The sequence below is a fragment of the Stegostoma tigrinum genome, chromosome 8 (genome assembly GCF_030684315.1).
Source record: "Stegostoma tigrinum isolate sSteTig4 chromosome 8, sSteTig4.hap1, whole genome shotgun sequence".
Taxonomy (NCBI): Eukaryota; Metazoa; Chordata; class Chondrichthyes; order Orectolobiformes; family Stegostomatidae; genus Stegostoma; species Stegostoma tigrinum.
The window spans coordinates 48,663,398-48,685,406 of record NC_081361.1 but is presented as its reverse complement, the minus strand read 5'-3'; the positions used below and the strand labels follow the sequence as shown (position 1 = coordinate 48,685,406).

At 38.7% G+C, this 22,009-nt stretch overlaps 1 protein-coding gene across 2 annotated transcripts in view; it reads right to left on the bottom strand.

Moving 5' to 3' along the window:
- pgm1 (phosphoglucomutase 1) overlaps positions 1–22,009 on the bottom strand; it is a 74,808-nt gene that overhangs the window by 27,997 nt on the left and 24,802 nt on the right. The window contains exons 1-4 of one of the 2 annotated variants that reach the window (XM_048538908.2): positions 17,159–17,595; positions 7,034–7,196; positions 3,884–4,030; positions 886–1,011 (exon numbers count right to left, since the gene is read on the bottom strand). In XM_048538908.2, coding sequence (XP_048394865.1) covers positions 886–1,011; positions 3,884–4,030; positions 7,034–7,196; positions 17,159–17,416 — 694 coding nt within the window. In that variant the 5' untranslated portion in view covers positions 17,417–17,595. Of the gene's footprint in view, positions 1–885; positions 1,012–3,883; positions 4,031–7,033; positions 7,197–17,158; positions 17,596–22,009 lie in introns of those variants that run through there. The other variant, XM_048538909.2, reaches the window with a different exon arrangement.

The window sequence follows — 22,009 nt, the reverse complement described above, 5'->3', positions numbered from 1 at the left end:
TTGGAACACGACACAGACACACTGACAATGTATCATAAAAGGACTATACATTATAGAAGATGAACCATGCGTTCATTGGACATTGAACAATGTAAGTGGAGAGTATCTAGTCTGTTGCCCTTTCCAGGTCCTTGCTTTGTTTTCTTCACAATAGTTCACAGTCCTGATGGCAGACAGGTAGCAGGGAGGTGCCATTACTTCCTTCCTCATTAATACCATGTGAAACACATTTTCAAGGTTTCTTTCAGACAGCACAATCCAAGTCCTAACAACCCATTTCATAAACTAAACTCTCCTGCGATCACTTGTGCCAATCATCTTAAACCTATACTTGCTAGTTATTAATCCGTCAAGCACAGGAAACAATTTGATTTTAGATACTTTACATAAATCTCTTGTAATTTTAAACACCTCTATCACATCTCCTTTTAATCATCTCTGCTCTCGTGAAAATGATTCAACCTGTCAACACAAGTGCCTCCTTAAGAATAACAAGCTAAACAAATTGGAAGAGTTCATTCCCAAAGCAAGGGCATTCTGCCTTGAAGCAGTTAAATCTCAAAAATGTGAAGTAGCATCTGACTTCATGAAACTGTTACAACAGTTTGAACTTTGACATTTTAAAAAGGGCCCTATTTTCACAAACAAGTGTTTAACCATTTTTGTGTGGTTACAAATAATTCAATTACTGAAATGCATCATCACATATTGAACACGTTTGGGATTCAAAGGAAGTGTGGCTCAGCTAGCTCTTCTTGACTGCTCAAAATATATTTGTCAAGCACTATTTCAGAAACATGTACCTTTGGTATTTATTTATTTTGACACAAGATTCTTTATATGAATTTCGTTCTTATGTAACATTATCACATTACAAGTTCATACCTCCATGCATGGCATCCAATCTGATCTTCAACTGATTTGGGCCAGAAAGTAGCTCCTTCAAGGCATTAAAATCAAAGATGTTCCGAAGCATGTTAGTATAGGCCTCCACTGAATCCATAATCTCCACTGGAAAATAATCACATGATACTTATAGATACTGAGTTGGCATTATGTTTCAATAGACCTAACAGTTCATACACCAGAAACTCAAATCAGCCTACTATAACCCAACATTCTGAGCTAAGGGCCAATAATGCCTACAAAAGTGGATAATAAACAGAAAAATACAGGAATCTACTCTTATCATCCAAAAGAAAATAAAATGAGGGTAAAGCCTTGACAAACAACAATTAGAAATACTACTGAGAAAGACAAACTGATTCTTTACAACAAAAAAGTGACACTTTTCATTTACAAAATGATATAAAATAAAAAAAAACCTAAAAAGAGTTTTACAATATATTGAATAGAATTAAAGAAAACTGAACAACAGTAAAAACATAAATTCAACAAATTAGTTCTGCACATACATATGATTAATACCTGAAATGTTCTTCAATGTAATGTATTAGACACTAAACTTCTTGAGTCATCCAAGATATAATTATGTGCAGTTATTGCACAAGATGGAGGAAAGTAACAAAGGACACTGTTGGTTCCTATGGGAAAGATGAGTTAGTTTGGTGAATGGCCTCTCTCACATGGATTGAATTGAATCTAATGATTTTCAACAATCTCATTTTACCTTCAGAATAAGGAAAATGGCTGTCCTCCCAGCCAAGGCTATATCCTCTCCTGGAAGTGGTCTGGAGTATAGAATGCCTACTGTAAGACCCAATATCCCTCAGTTTTTCTTGATGAGGGTATATGAGTGCATCACAGACCTCTTGTTGCCTTCTGACTTAAATTCAGTCTGTGCTAAAATGTTGGGTAGTATATTCTTAGTGTGAGGAAAAAAAAGCTGGTTTCAGAGTTTTATTGATTTCTTCATCCGAAAATAAGTATCTACCACCCTGAAATATCCTACCTCGTGTACCAACACATTTAAGAATAAATCCATTTCACTGGTAGAAAATCACATCCCATTTATATTACAGGACCAGCACTAGTCAAAGCTGTTCTGTAATTCTGCCTAATTTATTCTGTAGGGTGCACAGTGACTCTGCCAGTCAATCCTGCGAACCTCTAAGACAATACCTCCTGATGGCGAGGAAGGGATAGAAATGAGTGCTAAGTTATATAACATATATATTGAAAAATAGCTGTAATTACTAATGAACTTAATTTTTAAAAATATATGCAAAGTTTTAATAATAGAATGTCATGGTTCTCCACAAGCTATTTTGTAAGAATGCACAAAAAAGTGACTATAAAAGGTAATAATTTCATTCGCTAAAAGATGTGTTCTCAAATAAAATCAAGAGATATTGTGGGTTAACGTTAAGTTAATACAGAATGACAATTTTTTTTCAAGTACCAGATAAAAATTCTTTTTGGTCCATCAAATTTATTGCATTTGACAGGTCTCCATTGACCAACCTACTCACCAGATTCTTCAATTCCTTTTTGGCTTTTTTAAAAATTCTGATATAAGTGTTCATTTTAAAGAATACGATATTAATTATGGCTGCCCAATTTGTAAATGCTCTGTTCCTAGATCACTTTATCTTCACATCAAGAATAGCAGTTTGTAGTTACCCAAACAGCTAAAAGCTCATCCCACAGGTACTAATGATGAATGAGACGCTGTGTACTTTCACTTTTCACGGTGTTGGCTGATAACACTTATAGTGCCACAATCAGCCATGTCATCCTTTGGAGCAAATCAAAACAGAATAATTGTTCCGGTTTATTTGGGGAGCTTCGCTGGAAAATGTGAGTGTAAGAACACAATGAGCTTGATTTTGATTATTTTCCATGATTGAATTGTCTGTCAACACTCACAAAGCTCCTGTATAAGAACTGGTTGAGATATTAATCAACCAAGACGTGGATGCTTTGGAGAGGGTTCAGAGGAGGTTTACCAGGATGCTGCCTGGACTGGAGGGCTTATCTTATGAAGAGAGGTTGACTGAGCTCGGTCTCTTTTCATTGGAGAAAAGGAGGAGGAGAGGGGACCTAATTGAGGTATACAAGATAATGAGAGGCATAGATAGAGTTGATAGCCAGAGACTATTTCCCAGGGCAGAAATGGCTAGCACGAGGGGTCATAGTTTTAAGCTGGTCGGTGGAAAGTATAGAGGGGATGTCAGAGGCAGGTTCTTTACGCAGAGAGTTGTGAGAGAATGGAATGCGTTGCCAGCAGCAGTTGTGGAAGCAAGGTCATTGGGGTCATTTAAGAGACTGCTGGACATGTATATGGTCACAGAAATTTGAGGGTGCATACATGAGGATTAATGGTCGGCACAACATTGTGGGCTGAAGGGCCTGTTCTGTGCTGTACTGTTCTATGTTCTATGTTCTAAGACGCCAGATGAATAACACCTTCAGGACAGAAGGAGAAAAATTGAGATAACTTACTGAACATCCAGTCCTGTGTGCAAGAAGTTTATTGTTTGGAACTACACTGTATAGAATCATCAAGAGAGTCATTGTGGAACTTAACTGTTGCATGTGTTCTATTGCCTAACATGCAGATAATAGAGCTGAGGTGAATTGCCCAATAAGGAATGAGGAAACTAAATGAAAATGTGGCTGTAGTGATTGTAACAAGGTCAGACAAGATCACAGAATAATGAGTTCCCTGACTGCAGCTGTTAATCTTGTCCAATGAGGGAGTCCTGATTTACAGTTAAGGAGTGTCAGACACCCTGTTAACTCTGGACAGCTGACTCTGAGCTGGATCCGTGTCAAGGATGCTTCATGTGTAAATAAAGGGTGACTTGGTGATGGGACACCAGCCTCTGCGCAGTTATTTCAGTAATCACTCACAAAAAGACAATCGGTTTAAAAAAAATGTTTGGGTGAGTGATTTGAAAAGGGGCGAGCAACTAGTTACCTGTAAATGGCTTGAACTTGTTTTCCAAGTCAAACTGCTGTTTTCCAATTGTGGTTAGGTCAACTTTCAGATCTGGGCAGATAGAATATTCTTCAATGGTTTTGCTGAGCTGGAAGATCTTCTCTGTGACTGCCTCTGGAGCTGGACCTATTAAAGAGAAGGTATATACAAAATTACTGCATCTTTTGCACTATGTAAGTGATTAAACATTCAACAGGAGGTACTTTTCACCTAACAAACTCCAACTCAGAATGTGTGTGCAAAACTGAAATATTTTGATGGTGCCATTTCCTCAACAGAAAATATTTTCTATTTTTGTCATAAAACTCTGCCTTTCCTTCTTCTTCAAAAATCACTTGGATAAAATTGCCCAGTACAGTTAAGACACTACTCAGATATAGCTTGAGCCACAAAGGCCAGAAAGCTCACTGGATGGGTTTCCAAAATGCAAGGTTGGTTGATCTCGGAGATAGTAGGAACTTCAGATGCTGGAGAATCTGAGATAACAAGGTGTAGAGCTGGAAGAACACAGCAGGCCAAGCAGCAAAGGAGCAGGAAAGCTGGTGTTTCGGGCCTCGATCCTTTTTCAGAAAAGGGTCTCAGTTAAGAACAAGAGGCTACCAAATGCCTGTCGCAGGAATTAAACTGAAACTTGATCAGGGCTGTCATTCTTGATCATTATTCAGTGGCAACATGGTGCCTGGCAAGTACAGGACTGAGACTGGCAGTAATATTCAAGATTGAAAACGAACAGTCTATTAACATTCCCTGGTCATGAGTAATGGCCACATGGCTGAAGTATTGTAGGATGCCAACATGACCCAGCAAAACATTAACACATTCAGAAAAGCAGAAGAGGTGAGAAGTCTGGCAGGGAAAAAGTACGGCAATACATTTAAAATAAAAGCAGGAACTACTGGAGAAACTCAGCAGGTGTGGAAGCATCTGTACAGAGAGCAAACAGAGTGAGAGTTACTGCTTCAGGTCCAATATGACTTTTCTTCAGAATTCAAACAAGACATTTAAACTGGCATAGCCTTAATTTTAGAACTTTTTTAATGGCACTGATATCTAAGAGAAAGAAAGATAGTGAATACAGCTTTGTTCAATAGCTTAGTATTTGATACATTATTCGAAGTAACCTTGACTCAGGGAACCAATAAAGTGGCAGTTTAACCAGTAAGCTAAAGAAAGTCTTTAAAAGTAAGTTTCTATCCTCTGATGGCAACATTGATCAGTCAGCTTATAGGAGAGTTTTGCTGATGAAAAGGATGGAAGTTGTTCAAACTATGGGATGGTGCTGAGTGGTTTGACCTATCTCGAGGTCAAAGAAGATAGATCCACTGGGGGAACAACTGTTCTTTGGAATGGAAGAAAATGGAGTAGCAGAAGGCCATGGCGCTGTTCCATACAGCCTCGCAAAAATAAAACTCTCTTTCACAATTTTCTTTGACTTGACCAATTCCTCATAATGAAGGCACACAACGTCCACTCAGCCAAAAAAGAAACACCCAGCTCCTACTGATATTATAGATTTCTAATTTTCATTACAAATTAGCCGACTGTCCAATTCCAGTGATCTTTCGATACACAGGCATGAGTACCTTTACAGCACTACAGCTGTTTCTGTGGATTAATGCTGCAAATTCTGCTCCTCACCTCAGTTTGCAAGGGAAAAGTAGTGGTAGAACTGTTTTAGCATACACTAGAGAGAAAGGGAAAATAATCCCAACAATCACTGTCTCACGACCTTCCAGTGGAAAGCATGGCCATGATTTTCATGGATACAGAGGTTGCATCCCACTGCTGACAGAGCCTGTTGTCGCTGGTAGGAAAAGGAACAGAACTTACACCTGGCCATCATAATGTCAACGATTAGTTGCTTTTCACAGCCTATTTTTATTTCAGCAGGGGTCCCTAAGCTCAGAGTTGGTCACATAACTTGAAGAGGTTATTAAAGGATCAACTGGCTGTGATGGGAAGTGATAAATAACCACGTTTTTATAGGGGATTAAGTACTTAGAAGGATATAGTTTTTGAATGAGCTTTCACAAACAGAGCTATATTCTAATATAATAAAGTCTAATTTTCTAATATGATTGAAATTTAAAACTTGTTTTTAATCTCGACATAATACCTGTGGTGGATGTTTGATGAATTGGCTTGGTGGGTCGAAGGCCAAAGGGGGTTGAGTAGGTTGGCAGGCATGAGTTATCATTAAGTTGGCATGGAGTTCTAAGAGGCCATAATGGTGAATGGAGTGTTTGTTGGCATTATGTTTTTATAATTGGCAGGAGGGGCCATGGTGGACAGTGGAAAACATTGGCATAAATTGATTTGGGGATGTGGGAGTCTATTAGAGATGGATGGGCATGAGATGGCATGGAAGGGGCATGGGAAGTCAATGAAGGATGAAAATGGCAAGGATTAGAAGGCTTAAAATGCAAACAAGCAACTGGGCTAAAGTCTTACAGAACTGAAGTGAGTCCTTGGAGCAGCTCACCTCAACCTTCAGCAGCTTCCCACACACATCTAATCGGGTTGTTTCTGACTTCACCTCGTGCCAACTGGGATAAAGTACCTTCTTCCTTTATTCATTAATGGGATAAGGGCATCGCTGCTATGCAGCATTTATTGCCCATCCCGAATTGCCCAGAAGGCAGTTAAGAATCAACCACATTGCTGTCGGACCAGAGTCACATGTAGGTCAGATCAGGTAAGGATGGCAGTTTCCTTCCCCTAAAGGATATTAGTGAACCTGTTGGGTTTTCCCAACAATCAACAATAGATTCTTTTTGCGACATTTTCTCTGAACCCATTCCATTTTGCAGAACCCATCTTCTCAATATCATTCAACTTTAACAAATGCAAAAGGTTCACTGAAACTGTACGTGGTAGGTGTTGTTACATAATCAAGACTCTTAACCTGTCTTGCTGGAATGCTGAATCACGAGAGAGAAGGTTAGATGTACGCTTGGACAATAAACGTTTCTAGCTCTGATTGAAGTTGAAATTACACTGATGTAACTACAACCATTTGAGCTAATCCACAAAACAATCTAAAATGATTCCACGTAAGCTTCACAGCATTGGCTTAAAAAAAATGTTTTACTCAACTGCCATTTCTGGAACTGTCTGTGAAATACCCACCTCCATTAGAAATATTGTACTTGATCCCAAAATCTCCATCAGGTCCACCAGGGTTGTGACTAGCTGTCAGAATAATTCCTCCAATGGCTTTTATTTTTCTGATAATGCAGGATACAGCTGGAGTTGAGAGAATCCCATTTTGTCCAATTACTAAGTGTCCAATCTGTTTTTAAAAAAAAGAGGTAAGTGTGAAAGAGTGAAACTGTTCATTCAAAAATCCTTAACCTTTCTTTGTCTGAAGTGAAATTTATCCTTGACTAAGTTGAACAAACTGTCTGTGGAAAATAAACACTTTTCTTAACCAACATTAGCATCTAAACTCGGAAGACTGAATATGGCAAGAGTTAGTGCAAATGAATTTTTCTTAGATACTGTACCAATAATATTGCTTTTCCCCAAACCACAGAAGAGTATCCCTTCCTGCACCAGGATGATACTTCCAGGAAGCAAATCACTGGTGAGCTTGTTTAAGTATGCAAATTTATTGCAATTTATGTGAAATTTTATTTTGTGTATCCGAGTTGGTAAGGAATCAGATTAAGATTACACGAATCCCCTTCCATTTATGGTAATTTTGCCAAAGACAATAAAATACTGATGATCTTCATGCCAGCAGGAAGCCAATGCAGAAATATTATAGTTCTAGTAAGTAACTAGGTGATTTTCATTCACTAATAATTCAATGGTAACTTCTTAAAGACTTACAATTAGTTGGAATGCAAGCACATTTTATAGAATTCATCCATATTAGAAACAAATATATTGACCTGAAAAGAATCAGGATTTACTTTTTCTAAAATACATATACATATATTGAAGGGCTTTACAAGGATTTTATATACCTTTCATCTTTCAAAAATTCCCTACAGTGCAGAAAGAGGCCAGTCCACCCTTCCGGTCTGCACGGATACTCCGATGAATATTCCACCAAGACTCAGTCCCCTCACCCTATCCCTGGTATCTCCCCTTGGCTAATCCACCTAGCCAGCACACTCCTGGACATTACAGAGCAGTTTGGCATGGCTAATCCATTGAACCTGCTCATCTTCGGACTGTGGGTGGAAGCCAGAGCACTCATATCATGCAGTTATGGGGAAAATGAGCAAATTCTACACAGTCAGTCAAGGGTGGAATCAAACCTGGGTCCCTGGTACTGTGAGGCAACAATGCTAACTATTTAGCCATCGTGCTGCCTATCCTTTTTAGATTTTTATGGCATTACCCAAAGTGAGATACAGTATATGTGTTTTCACCCCATTATAAAGTGTACTTTCTTGGGGCTATTGGTTTGTAGTTATTGAATTAATTCAATTTTATTGCTCTGTAGAACGTTGGACAGTGAGAAGTAAGTCTCTTCTTCCTTCTTGGGAGGGAGATTCAGGGATGCATGAACAGGAGGAAAGGATCTCTCCAGGTTGTCACTGTGGAAAATCAGGAGTCACAGGACATCTCTTGAGTATCAATCACGAACGGAAGGAAACAGTAATGGGGTCCAAGCAGCAAGATGGAAGGGGTGAGAGCAAGCTGGTTAGTGGTATAGCACTGGGGCTGAAAGTGAGCAGCGTGAGAGTAGCAAGGGCAGTTCCTGAAAGATATAGGTGGTTAGTGTGGAACTGAAGAGCACCAGCTTAAAAAAGGAGAGTCCCAGCACTGAGATTGAGAGATCTGTATTATGTAAAATAGATAAGGAGCTCTGCATTTTTAAAAGGTACTTTGCAGTTTAGGCAACCATTGCTCAGAATGCACTTCACTTATGACCAAAAAATATTCAGGTTGAATGAACACTTTTTCAAGAGTGCTCAAAAAATTTAAACCAATCCTAGTTCATGGTGAAAAATATAGTTCTTGTCACTGTCAAGACTAGCAGAAGGAATAATTGAGTCAGAGCTCAGTTTGTGAAACCAGGGCAGGATATCAGACACAGTCATACTTTAAGGAAATCAGGCAGGAAGTGATCGAAAGAGAGGACAGGCTCAGTTGGCCTCAGGCAGTGATATGTAAGGCTAGCCTTGAAGATGCATCTAAGAGAATGGGAGCCAAGAAAAACCAAGTATATTGGTGATAACAGTGTGGAGCTGGAAGAACACAGCAGGCCAGTAAGCATCAGAGGCACTGAAAAATTGACATTTCAGGTCGGGACCCGTTTTTCTGAAGAAGAAGGGTCCCAACCTGAAATGTCAGCTTTCCCGCTTCTCTGAAGCTGCCTGGCCTGCTATGTTCTTCCAGCTCCATGCTGTGTTATCTCTGAGTCCAGCACCTGCAGTTCTTGCTATCTCTAAACATATTAGTGCATTACTCAAGGAGAATCATTCAACAGTGGCAGGCAGGGGTAACAGAAAAAGACAGTAAAATAATTTCAGTGGAAGAGTTGTGCCAATTATTAACAGGGGATCTTCAGTGACATCATTCATGCCGAGTTGGATAATCCTTTGCTTTTTAAACAAGGGGAGCATGTGCTGTATTGCATAAAATGAGGTTTAGAGATTAATTGGGATTGAATAAAACTTGGAATATTCTGTCAAATCAATCATCGCTAGTCTACCTTTAACCGAGTGGCTTTCTGGGCTATTTAAGAGGGCATTTAAGAGGCAACCACGTTGCTGTAGGTCTGAAATCATACATAAGGACCAGACCAGGCAAGGTTAACAGATTTTTTTTTCTTAAAGGCATTAGTGAACATGATGGATTTTGATGGCAGTCAACAATGGTTATATGGTCACTAATGGACAGACATTTAATTGTAAAACAATCAGTTCAAATTTCACCACTTGCCATAGTGGGATTCTACCCATGTCCCCAGAATATTAACCTGGGGCTCAGGATTATCAGTCCAGTTACCTTAGGAAGGATTTATTTGCCTCAAAGAGTAAGCATAGATCTTCCAAGATTGATTGTTGGGATGAGAAGGCTGAATTTTCAGAGAAATTAAAAGAGAATGGGCTGGTATTCCTCTGAGTTTAGAAGATTTAAGGGGTGATCAAATTGAAACAACAAAATTCTTAGGAGGACTTGATGATGATGATGAAAGACTGTCCCTATTCAGCCAGTCTAACATTAGGCAACATAGTCTATGAATTGGGATTAGACGCTTAGAGCATTCACAGCCATGTGTTACAGAATTCCAAAGAATCAGAACCCTGTTTTGTCCTGATCTGAATCTTGAGGGCAAGTATCTTCACATGTAGCACCAATAGTTTATTTTGGATGGGAATGAGGGAATAAAAGAAAAGACAGAACAGGAAACTGAAGTTAATAGTGATCTTGCTCAATGGCAAAACAAGCTCAATGGAGACATGATTTACATATGCTCCTATTTATATTCTTGTGTAAAACACAGATAAAAAGAAATTGAGGTATAAACGTCAATGGCAAGTAGCTAACAGAAGACTCAGTTGCAAAGAGAAAGGAAAGGCATTTGGTTGATTCTAGGTCCTGGAAAGACAGCGACTTAAAAGTGGGGAATCTTATTTTCAATATAACAAGATCAAGGAAGAAAAAGAAATGGCATATTGGATCATGAAGACAGACTAATTTAGAATAGTACAGACCAAGGAAGTATCAAGGCAAAGGGAAGGAAGAAAGGTTGTGAGAGACTTTTGGGAATGAATGAGTGTCTGTCACACATTTTATTTTCCTTTCATTCTGTCCATCAGTGATGTGAAAAGATTTTATAAGAGTCTACTGGATCATGAGCAGCATTAACATCCCAGGAGAGCCTGAATGAAGACATACAAAGAAAGTGTCCTAACAGAATTGAAAAAAAATTATCCTAATGAATGACATGGAAATGATTAAGGTGCAATCACTTGGCCACTACGGTGCAAGAGTATTAGAGATTTTACACATCATACATGTGTAATTCAAAGTAAGTAGACGAATATAAAGTAAAAGATTTTAGACTAGATTTGTACCTTGGGTTATGGGTGTTGAGGTTGGTTGGTTCGCTGAGCTGGTTTGTAGTTTCGCAGATGTTTCGTTACCCTGCTGGGTAACATCATCAGTGCAGCCTCCGATGAAACATCAGTGTGTTTTCCCGCCTGGTTTTTCCAACCCTGGGGTCCATTGAGCTGTCCATTGGATTGCCTCACTTCCGGTTTTCCTCCGTAGTGGAGTGTGTATGGGGTCAGGTTCTATGTGTTATATTATTATGCTACTAATGGGCACTAATATTTTTTTCAATTCTGTTATTAATATCTACTAATAGACCTTCATTCATTGTGCGTTCTAGAAACATTGAATGAGCATCAGACATAAATTCAGAAAAGAATGGCATTTCAGGTTAACGGTTCAGGTTAAATCACAAATGCTCGATTATCACCGTATTACAGGAAGCATATTCTTAAACTGGAGAGGGTTCAGAAAAGATTTGCAAGAACGTTGCTGGAATGAAAGGTTTGAGATATAAAAGTAGACTGGAAAGACTGGGACTTTTCGCACTGGAGCATAGGAGGCTGAAGGGTGAACTTATTGAGGTTTATAATATCATGAGGAGCATATTTAAGGTGAATGACAATTATTAACGTGAGAGGTGAAAGATTTAAAAAGGACATGGGTGGCGTTTTTTTTTGTTTACACGGAGTGATTTGTGTGTGGAATGAACTGCCAGAGAAAGAGGTGAATGCCGGTAGTTACAACATTTAAACGACGTTTGGATAAGTTCATGGAAAAGAAAGTTCTGGAGGGATATGGGACAAGTGCAGGCAGGTGGGACTACAATAGTTTGAGAACATGACGGACTGATTGGGCTGAAGGGTCTGTTTCCACACTGTATAACTCGCTATGATATACAACAGGCATACAGATTTAAATCTCTTGATACTGGAGGGAACTTCCCAAATCTGAGGCTAATTCTGTATTTTTTGCCTGGTCAAAATTTATTTTCTTCTCCCTTATTCACAAGATCGAAGACGAATATAATATTTAACAAGCATTTGCTATCACATCTTCAAAAAGCATTTATAATTCAGTCTCATGATATTACAGTATTACTAGGATTTTTGGCTCACCTTAAATAGGGCAAAATAATCCTATCAGAGCCCTTGATGGCAAAATAGCAAATTGCTAGTTAAGATTCCATGTAAAAAAGTAACTAGGTTACGAGGAAAAAACATATCATTCTACTTACTTTGGGAACATAAATTAACTTGTAATCTTTAATATAAACAGTAGAGGTGAGTGAATGATGCAAAACCAATTTATTCACTTTTTCAACATCCATGGGTAAGGTGAGTGAATACCATAGTGACAGCATTCAACCTCTGGGTTCAAATCCAACCTCAGGATTTGATGTCCATGGAAGCTTATCATTAGGTGATTGTTAATCTATAAAGACTCATAATATAACTGTGGCAAGCAGTAAGATGAGAGAGTTTGCTAGTTGGCCAGAACCAAGCGGTAGCTGCAACACGACAGCATCCACATGCTAAAAGATTCCCCTCACAAGGTCCTGCCATGAACAAGTGCCATCCTCACCTCTGTATCCTGAGCCCAAATTGATGGTTTCCTCTGTTAGCTTTAAGAATCTCAAATCAAATTAATGGATTCAGTTTTAAACCAGTTCCGAGCTCACTACTTAAGCTGGAAATAATTGATAATGTTACAGATAGCACTAGGACAGCTCTGAGGAACATAAAAGACACATAAGGAATGTTATATGTAGCAATAAAGGCACTTTTTCTTAGTATTTTTTCCTCTACACCTGGCCTGGCCATGCTTTTGTGATAATTAGCATCCAAAATAGAAAAATGTTCCATTTCCCAAAAATAATATTTTAAATTTACTTAAGATAAAAACACTCAGACATAAGTAATCATCTTCCTTAAATTGAAAAAAAACCTTCAAAATCCACTTGAAATAAAATCTGACTGTTTTCATTCATGTGTTGTTTCATAATTGAACAATCAATCCATCACTGAAATAGAACAACCTTGTTTCACAGACTATGACAAAAAAAACCCATCTCTTGCTGCTGGACTCAGTCAAATCCTATAAACTGGTGTTATCAATGATCATCTACTGAATGTGTGACGACTTAAATTTAAACTAACAATTTAAGAACTGGCTGAAGAGAATTGGCAAATTGGGTTCAAGGACAGATCAGAGATGCAGTGGCAGACATTAAGGTGATATTTCAGAAAAAACAGAATAGGTACATTCTGAGTAAGAAAAATTCCAAGTGATGGACCCACAATCCTTGATTAACTGTAAATTTTAAAATACTATCAAAGTATAAAAGAAAGATCAAATAATTGTGCAAAGACAGGTGGCAGTTCAGAAGACTGGACAAAACACAAAAACGACAAAGAATGGCCAATGATTAATAAAAAAGATAAAATTAGAGTTCATGAGGATGCTGGCCAGAAATATAAAAACAGATAGTAAGATTTCTACAAATACTTACAGAAAAGAGTTAACAAGATGAGCTCTGGTCCTACGGAAAGTCAGACTACAGGAGAAATAATGGGAAAATAAGGAAATAGCAGATGAATTCAACAGATATTTTGTATCTGTCTTCACTATGCAGGATACAAGATACATCCCAGAAGCTGTGATAAATCAGAAAATGTAACAGAAGGAACAATTCAGAAAAATCACAATCCCCAGAGAAGTGCTACTCAGCTAATTGTTGGAGTTGTAGGCTAACAAGTAACCAGGTAGAGGCTTAAACAGAAGAACTAGCTAGGAAGTAAGTTGATAACATTTAGTTTTCCGTAAGTCCCTCAACATAAGAACAATCCTATTAGATTGGAATGGGCTTTAGTAAAGCCTTCAACAAGATTTCACATGACAGACTAATTAGTAAAGTTAGGTCACGTGGGATTCAGGATGAGCTTGCCAACTGGATACATAATTGGTTTAACGGGAGGAGACAGAGTAACAGTGGAGGGCTGCTTTTCAAACTGGAGGCCTGTGACCTGTGGTGTTCCACAGAGGTCAGTGCTGGGTCCTCTTTTGTCTGTCATTTATAGCAATGATTTGGATAAGAATATAGAAGGCATGATTATTAAGTTTGCAGATGACACTAAAATTAGTGGCATAATAGACAGTGAATAAGGTTTTCTAAGATTATAAAGCGATCTTGATCAAATCGTTCAATGGGCTGAAAAATGGCAGGTGGAGTTCAATCTGGATAAATAAGAGGTATTGCATTTTGGTACAACGAACAAGGTTAAGGCTTACATAATTAATGGTAGGACCTTGTGTAGTGTTGTAGAACAGAGGGACCTAGGAGTGCAGGTACATAATTCTTTGAAGTTTGCATCACCATATAAACAGGAAAGTTAAAAAGGCATTTGGCCTGCTCGCCTTCACTGCTCAGTCCTTTGAGTACAGGAGCTGGGACATTATGTTGAGGTTATACAGCACACTGGTGAGGCCTCTTCTGGAATACTGTGCCCAGTTCTGGTCACCCAGTCATAAGAAGCATATTATTAAGCTGGAGAGGATTTGGAAGAAATTTACCAGGATGTTGCTGGGCATGGAAGGTTTGAGTTAAAAACAAAGGTTGGATAGGCTGGGAATTTTTTCCATGGAACATAGGAGGTCGAGAAACGACCTGATAGGGGCTTATAAAATGATGAATATAGATGCAGTCAATGGAAGTTGTCTTTCCCTTAGGATGGCTGATTCATTTTTAAGATAAGAAGAGAGAAATTTAAAAAATAGACATGAGGTAATTTTTTTTTTAAACACAGAGGGTGGCTCGTGTGTGTGATGAACTTCCTGGTGGATGTGGGTACAATTACAATGTTAAAAAGACATTTGAATAAGTACATGAATAGGAGAGGTTTGCAGAGATGGGGGCCAGGACTATTTGGCTCAAAGGATCTGTTTCTGTGCTATATGATTCTATGGTGATCATAATTCATTTATTCAAAAAGGGAGGAAAACAGAAGCAGGAAACTACAGGCCTGTTAGATTATCATCTATCATTGAGAAATTGGTAGATGCTATAATGAAAGATGTTATAACAGGGTACTTGGATAAATTCAAGTTAATCAGGCAGAGTCATCATGGTTTTGCAAAAGGGAAATCACGACTGACCACTCTACTTTAGATCCATGAGGAAGTAACACTTGCTGTGGATTAAAGGGGAATTGGTGGACGTCTACTCACATTTCCATCAGGCATTTCATGAGGTGCTACATCAAAACTTATTGAAAAAAATGAAATCTCATAATGTAAGAGGTTGCATATTGGCATAGATGGAAGATTGCCTAAACAGGAAGCAGACAGTAGATGTAAATCGGTCATTTTTCAGGTGAGCAAGGTGTATTGAGTGGTTTGCCACAGGGCTCAGTGTCAAGGCTGCAACTGTTTACAATTTATATAAATGACTTGGACAGAGACAAAAGGTATGGCAGTCAAATTTGCTGAAGACACAAAGATAGGTATGAAACTAAGTTATGAAGAGGACATGAGATTACAAAAAATATTGATAGGTTAATTGAGTGTACAATGATATGACAAATACTGTATACTATATACTGTACAATGGAAAAAAATAAAGTAGTCCATTTGGCAGGTAGAATAAAGAAGCATAAATACTTCACTGGTGAAGAATTGTAGAGCTCTGAGATGCAGAGAAATCATGGTTCCCTTGTTTATGTATCACAAAAAGTTATCATGCATTAATAGCAAGTAATAGTAGAAGCTAATAGAGAATGCTAAAACATATGAGGTGAAGTGAATACAAAACTGGGGACATAATGTTTCGGTCATACAGGATACTGGTAGGACCACATCTGCAGTACTGCACAGTATCAATTACTTTATTTAAGGAAGGATGTAAATGCATTGGGTTCAGAGAAAGTTTATCAGACTAATCCTGGATTGGGCAGGTTGTCTCCTGGAAAAGAGGTTGAACAGGCTAGGCTTGTATCTGCTGTAGTTTAGAAGAGTAAGAGGCATTATGACTGAAACATGAAATACACATGGGTCTTGACAGGGTAGATGTGGAGCGATGTTTCCTCCTATCAGAGAATTTTTGAGTAGACGTCACTGTTTAAAAATCAGTGTTGGCCCTTTAAAACAGAGATTAGTATTTGGGACTCTGGCTGAAAATGTGATGGAAGGAGAGTTCTTGAATATTTTTAGGGCAGGGGTAGGTAGGTTATTGTTAAGCAATGAGTTGGAAGGTTCTCAAAGGGTAATTAGGAACTTGGGCGAGTTACATTCAGATCAGCCTTGACCTTGCTGAATGATGGAACAGATTTGGGGGTCTGAATAGCTTATTCTTGCTCCTGGTTTTTATGTTTATATGTTCACGGTAGCCTGTGTGTTGTTCCTCACCCACCACTGTCTCCGGAACTTAGCCCGGTACAAAAAGAGCTGCTGGATTTACGCTGCAAATTTCATCAATAATCCAAAACGTTTCCAAAAATGTTAATTCAGCTACTGAGCTAAGGCTGACACTAATCCAGCATTAACAATGCACAGCGACATTCAAGATTTTTCATACGATCTCTCTCTCAGACACACGTAATTTTTGTTTGACCAAACAGAATTGAAGGAACTGCCCCGCTCATCGCGCAAATCAAAACCAATCTGCAGAGAGTGTGGCAGAATACATCTGGCTCTTTGAAACAATCCACCCTCCGTTTTAAAGCGCTGTGCTCATAGCACGGCTGGAGGCCAGTCATCCATGCATTTACTCACAAACAGTGATCATCTGCCTGCCTCTTACTACATGCCAGACAAAATAAAAAGAAACTTCCCTTCACCAGAAGAGAGAATGTTGGCCTATAACTGCACGGTGTTCAGCATCACACCTCAGGTACTGCAACAGTACACGCAGCACGTAACAAGACCTAGATAGCATTGAGGCTTCTGACTGCTAAGTATCTTAGTCTGTGTCAAAATCCTGCAACTCAATCCCTCACAGAACTACAGGTGCATCTGGGCTGCAATGGTTCAAGAAGGCAATACAACACCTTCTCAAAAGGCAATAAATGCTGGTCCTTCAATACACTCGTAATCCGTTCGGGTTTTGTTTTATACTCTATACTCTTATACTTCCATTACATTGCACCGTGAGGATATCCGTTGAATCTGTATATCTCATTAAAATACACCGGGAAGAAACACATTCCGCTGTTTGTGGAGAATGTACCAGTGGCAACATACCCCATTGGCAGCAGCCATCTGAACTATGATTTCTGTGGCAGCATTATTGTAGTACCGCCCATCGCCTCCGACCACCACAGTAGATCCCTGGCGATCCCTTAAATCAATGGAACCAAAGATGCACTGAACGAAGTTCTGAAGATATCGCGGCTTGGTTTGAAAAACATTAGTTTTTTTCCGGAGTCCGCTGGTGCCCGGTTTCTGAGCATCGTACGGAGCTGTCAGCACAGTCACTATCGGAACGGGACTCCCATCCATAGCCAGGTACACGCCGGTGATTCATAAAACGCTGCCCGAGGAAAGGAGCGAACGTAAGGTAGTCAGCTAAACGGCAAAAGTACAGAGCTTCTTCTGAAAATTCTCCGGAGAAATCGGTCAGTGAAGGGCCGGATGAAGCTTGCCGAGAGATTCAGATGTTCAGAAGCAGAAAAGCAGCGCCCAGAAATAGCTCGCTCGAACAGATACCGCACTTTCTGTAATCGAAGAAGCGCTGCTACACTTGTTCCAAAAGATCACTGTCAAGAAGTTAGCACGAAAAAAGAAATAGACCGCTGTAAATCAGTAGGAGAAAAAAAGGATAGTTCCGCTAATCAGCTGGGAGCGAATTCTCTTTCAGGGTTTCATTAGACAGAGAGGCTCCCAAGACACAAGTTGCTGTTTTCTGTTGACAGATGGATCTGATGGATGAGGCACAGTAAAAGCACTGAGCCAGAACCAAACGTATAGGGAATCCGAACCATTTGGGTATAGTAATGTGTTCAAATATATAGCACGAATTTGGACACTAAATGTATCAATAAAACGACAGGCAGGGTAAGTGGCGACAGTTCTGATTGCTGAAGTATCATTTATAAACTTCAAAGGCGATGTAGTTTGTAATCATTTAAGAACATAAATAATTTACACTTCAAATAAACATCTTCCACTGGAGTTGTACATTAGCATCCAGGTTACTGGTGTATAAGGTAGATTTCCCACCCCCCCCCCCAATCAGTCCCGTTAAGCGGCGGCTCCTATTTTTAAACGATAATTATTTTTCACGCTGCACTGGTCTCCAACCAGTTTCAAGGCTATTTTCTCCTGTATATATAAAATGACGAACTTTTAAATATAACCGTCTGCACAAAACGTTAAAATAGACGAAACCATGTTTCTTTTTAAAATGGAAACTTGCCACACTGCCTGACAGCCCCTATTAATCTGGTTTAGTAAACAGTAGTTGTGCTGTGTGTAAGATCTGATGCCAGTGGGTAGAAATCATGCGTTTGACAAAGTACGTTTGTTTTTAAATATTAGGGGTTGAAAACCCAATTCAACGCCCCATTTCCAGTTTGCTGCCAAAATTTCTCTAGCCAGTGATTTTTTTGTTATTTCGTCTTCTGCTTCTAAAGATTCCAAGCGAAGTTCATTGTTTACAAGATCTATAATACAACAAAATTTGTAACAGGATATTAACCTGGAAATTACTGATAGTTTATTAACTGCAGATTACTAAATGCTTATGGGAATTTAGCAAAATTATGTAGAATCAGAGGAGAAAAGTTTCCAAACTGTCCACATCATTTTCCCAGGGTTAGTTCAGTATTTTGACATGAAACATTTGGTCCACTACTTAGCTTCTAAAAGTCTCTTGCCGTATCCAGACTGAATTCACTTCAATACCTGTTGACAAAAATATCTGAAAGATTGTTTGCATTTGAAACCCCTTTCTAGAAGAGCTAGAAAATTCATTCCAACATGCAGAATCGGCCACTTTCACTCCACTCATTAAAATCACTGAGGGCTGCACTTTCCACGAACACACCTTTTGCAAACAGCAGATTTTTGCACTAATTTTATTCAGTTTTTGTGATGATGTTGCACATGCTCAATGTGGACTTTCAATAGGCATTTCAAAGTCAGTCACATAACAGGCTGCCAGCAAAGTTGAAGTCCATGGAGTAAACGACACACGGGTGGTAAGGATAAGAAGTCGGGTTGAGTTACAGGAACTAAAAGAGGCAGTAGTTATGGATTCCTTTTTGTATTGAAGAAAAGGTATAAAATGCTGCTCCCCAGGGGTCAGTATTAGGACCTTTGATTTTCCTGATCTATATTACTTTGTGATGATCACAGCTGATGGTACTTTGGGCAAATCAAATCCCAGAATGAAATATGGCTCCATAGTTATTTTTTAATTATTTTAGTTAATGTGGTTGTGAAGCAGCATAACGACCACATGAGGCTCCAGAGGTTCTTTAACAGACATTTATTACAGAAGGCAAGAAAGAAATAAAGCCAAGCTTTTCAAATATTACAGAGTTAGAAAGATCTCAAAACACAAAACGTTTCAAGCTGTTTCCTGACATTATTCATTATAGCAACCTGGATAAATTACTCCTGAGCTGAATCTACGAATGGGCAAGTTTTTTTTTAAAAAAAGCAGAGAAGTACATTTTGGAAAGAACAACAAGGGCCACTGTAAACCAAAAGGGTGCTATTCTACATAGGGAGCAGGAAGATAAAGACCTGGGTGTATGCAAACACAAATCATTGAAGTTATCAGCATAAAGTGAGATCATGATTACAAAGATATCAAGATATATGAATAGAGATAGAAATTACAAAAGCTGGGAACTCATGATCAACCTCAATCTTAAAAACTCAAATACAGTGACCAAATTTGTCACTGGATTATATGAAGGCTTGAGAAGATGTTGGAGAAAACTTTACACAAATGGTTTCAGGGAGGAAAGCCTTCAGTTTTGTGAATAAACTGAGAAGATGAGGCAGTTCTCCTTTGGGAAAGAACACTGACAGTAGATTTGACAGGGTTTCAAAAATCACAAACGTTCTAGTCAGAGTGGCATTGATGTGTTGCAGTTTACTCAGAGCCCAAGTTCCCATGGAAATATACACTAACATAAATGTTGTAATCTGGAGTGATGGAATATGACGGCAGAGGCTCCAATGTTCTTTCCATCCCATGGATGACCAGGAATCTCTCCATTTTACCAGCTGCCACAAGTATGACACTCAACCTGGGATGTTTGGCAAGGTTACAAATGCCCCTCCAGATAAAGAGAAATTATCAAAAAGAATGGAGAACTGAAGGCACAGAACTAAAACACAGACTCAAAGGCAACATGGAGGAAGGAGTTCTTAAAGTAGCAGTGGCTATGATCTGCAGAGCACTGTTCGAAAGAGATGGGTTTCAAAAAGTAATTGGATAAGTACCTAAAGGAGCTATGAAAAAGGGTCCAGAGTGAGATCTGCTGAATTCTTACATACACAATGAGCTAAATTGCCTGTTTGTTTAAATAATTCACAACCCTGTAAATGGTCCAGAATAGCCACTCCTACACTAGTAATTACATAAAACGCTCTATTTTTGATGTGACATATTCCCACTCTAATACTATAGCCTCAATTCCTAATATGATGTTGTTCTACCTCACAGAAAATCAAATCTGAAAGATTTAGTTATAGTCTGATAGTGTAATAGTGGAAATCAACTACTAAATTCTGGGTGAAATTATGCTGAACAGTTGCTCAGGAATTATTTTGAGAGATGGTAATTGGGAGGATCAATAATGGTTATGTTTACTACAATCCACATCGATTTTAACAATGCTTTCCTCAAGGTCCCAGAAGACAGATTGGTCAGAAAATTAAAAGTTCATGGAAGTTGGATCCAAAACTGACTCAGTGGCAGGAAGCAAGGGTAATAGTTCAGATATTTTTATGTCTGGATGGATGTTTACTATTGGATTCTGCAATTGGATCCCTTGTTGTTCTTGGTTCAAAAAAATCAATGACTTATATGTAGTTAAAATAATTTAAAAGTTTGCAGATGGCAAAAAGTGGCTGTATGTTTGATAGGAATAAAGGCACCTAGTAAAAAAGCCAGCAATGAAATTATAGCCAAATGTGTCATTATTTATTTTGCTTGCACATTGTCTATTTGAATGAGGATGTTGTCTTAATTGGCTCTCTTCCCTGCAAAACTCTGGCAGGCGGCTATTTTCACAGTTGTTAGGGCATGGTCTAAGGATAGAATAGGTATTTGAGGACTCCAATAGTATAGTGGTAGTGTCTCTACCTTGGGGCCTAAAAGCATGGGTTCAAGACCCACCTACTCACTGGTGTGTGATAACACATCTGAACAGATTAATTAAAAATATTTAGAGTAGATATTTGGTTCCTTTAAATCCAAAGACAGGTGCTGTTATCTAATGTGGACACTGCTGCAGTAAGGAGTGCATTTGCATCCTGGAGAAGAATCTACCTTTATGACTATCAACAATGTGTGAAATAGAAGAGACTAGCTTATTGTCATGTCTAGCACTTATTTTGAAATGTCACAAAGTTGACACAGACCTGCATGTCAACTTTGGAATCTTCACATAATCTGTATAGACATAGAACATCAATAGGAACTACAGCCACACAAAGTTATAGTGGCTTTTGGGAGGGGGGAAAAAAAACCTTAAAGTGAAACTTGGGCTTGAAGAAGTTTGTTTTTTTCCCCCCAATTACAAGGTTTTTTTTGTAATTTACCCTCATCTTTCATCAGGCATTTCTCCTGTCAAACTTCAACAGTGCTGGTTTCTACTGTCAACAGCCAAAATGATGCCCGTAGTGGTTCACATATGCATGGAACAGGAATGGGGCTGGAATAAAATGCGTTCTCCAACTACAAATGTCACTCCAACCCAATAAAACATTTCATGGAGTTTAAATATTTTAATTTGTTTGGGCAATGTTCAAAGCAAAAATCCAGAAGTGCAACATTGAGTATTCAGCTGCTGTATTCAAAACAGTAATCTGCAAGGATGGGGCCAGTTTGACAGACTGCATTGCCTGTTATTA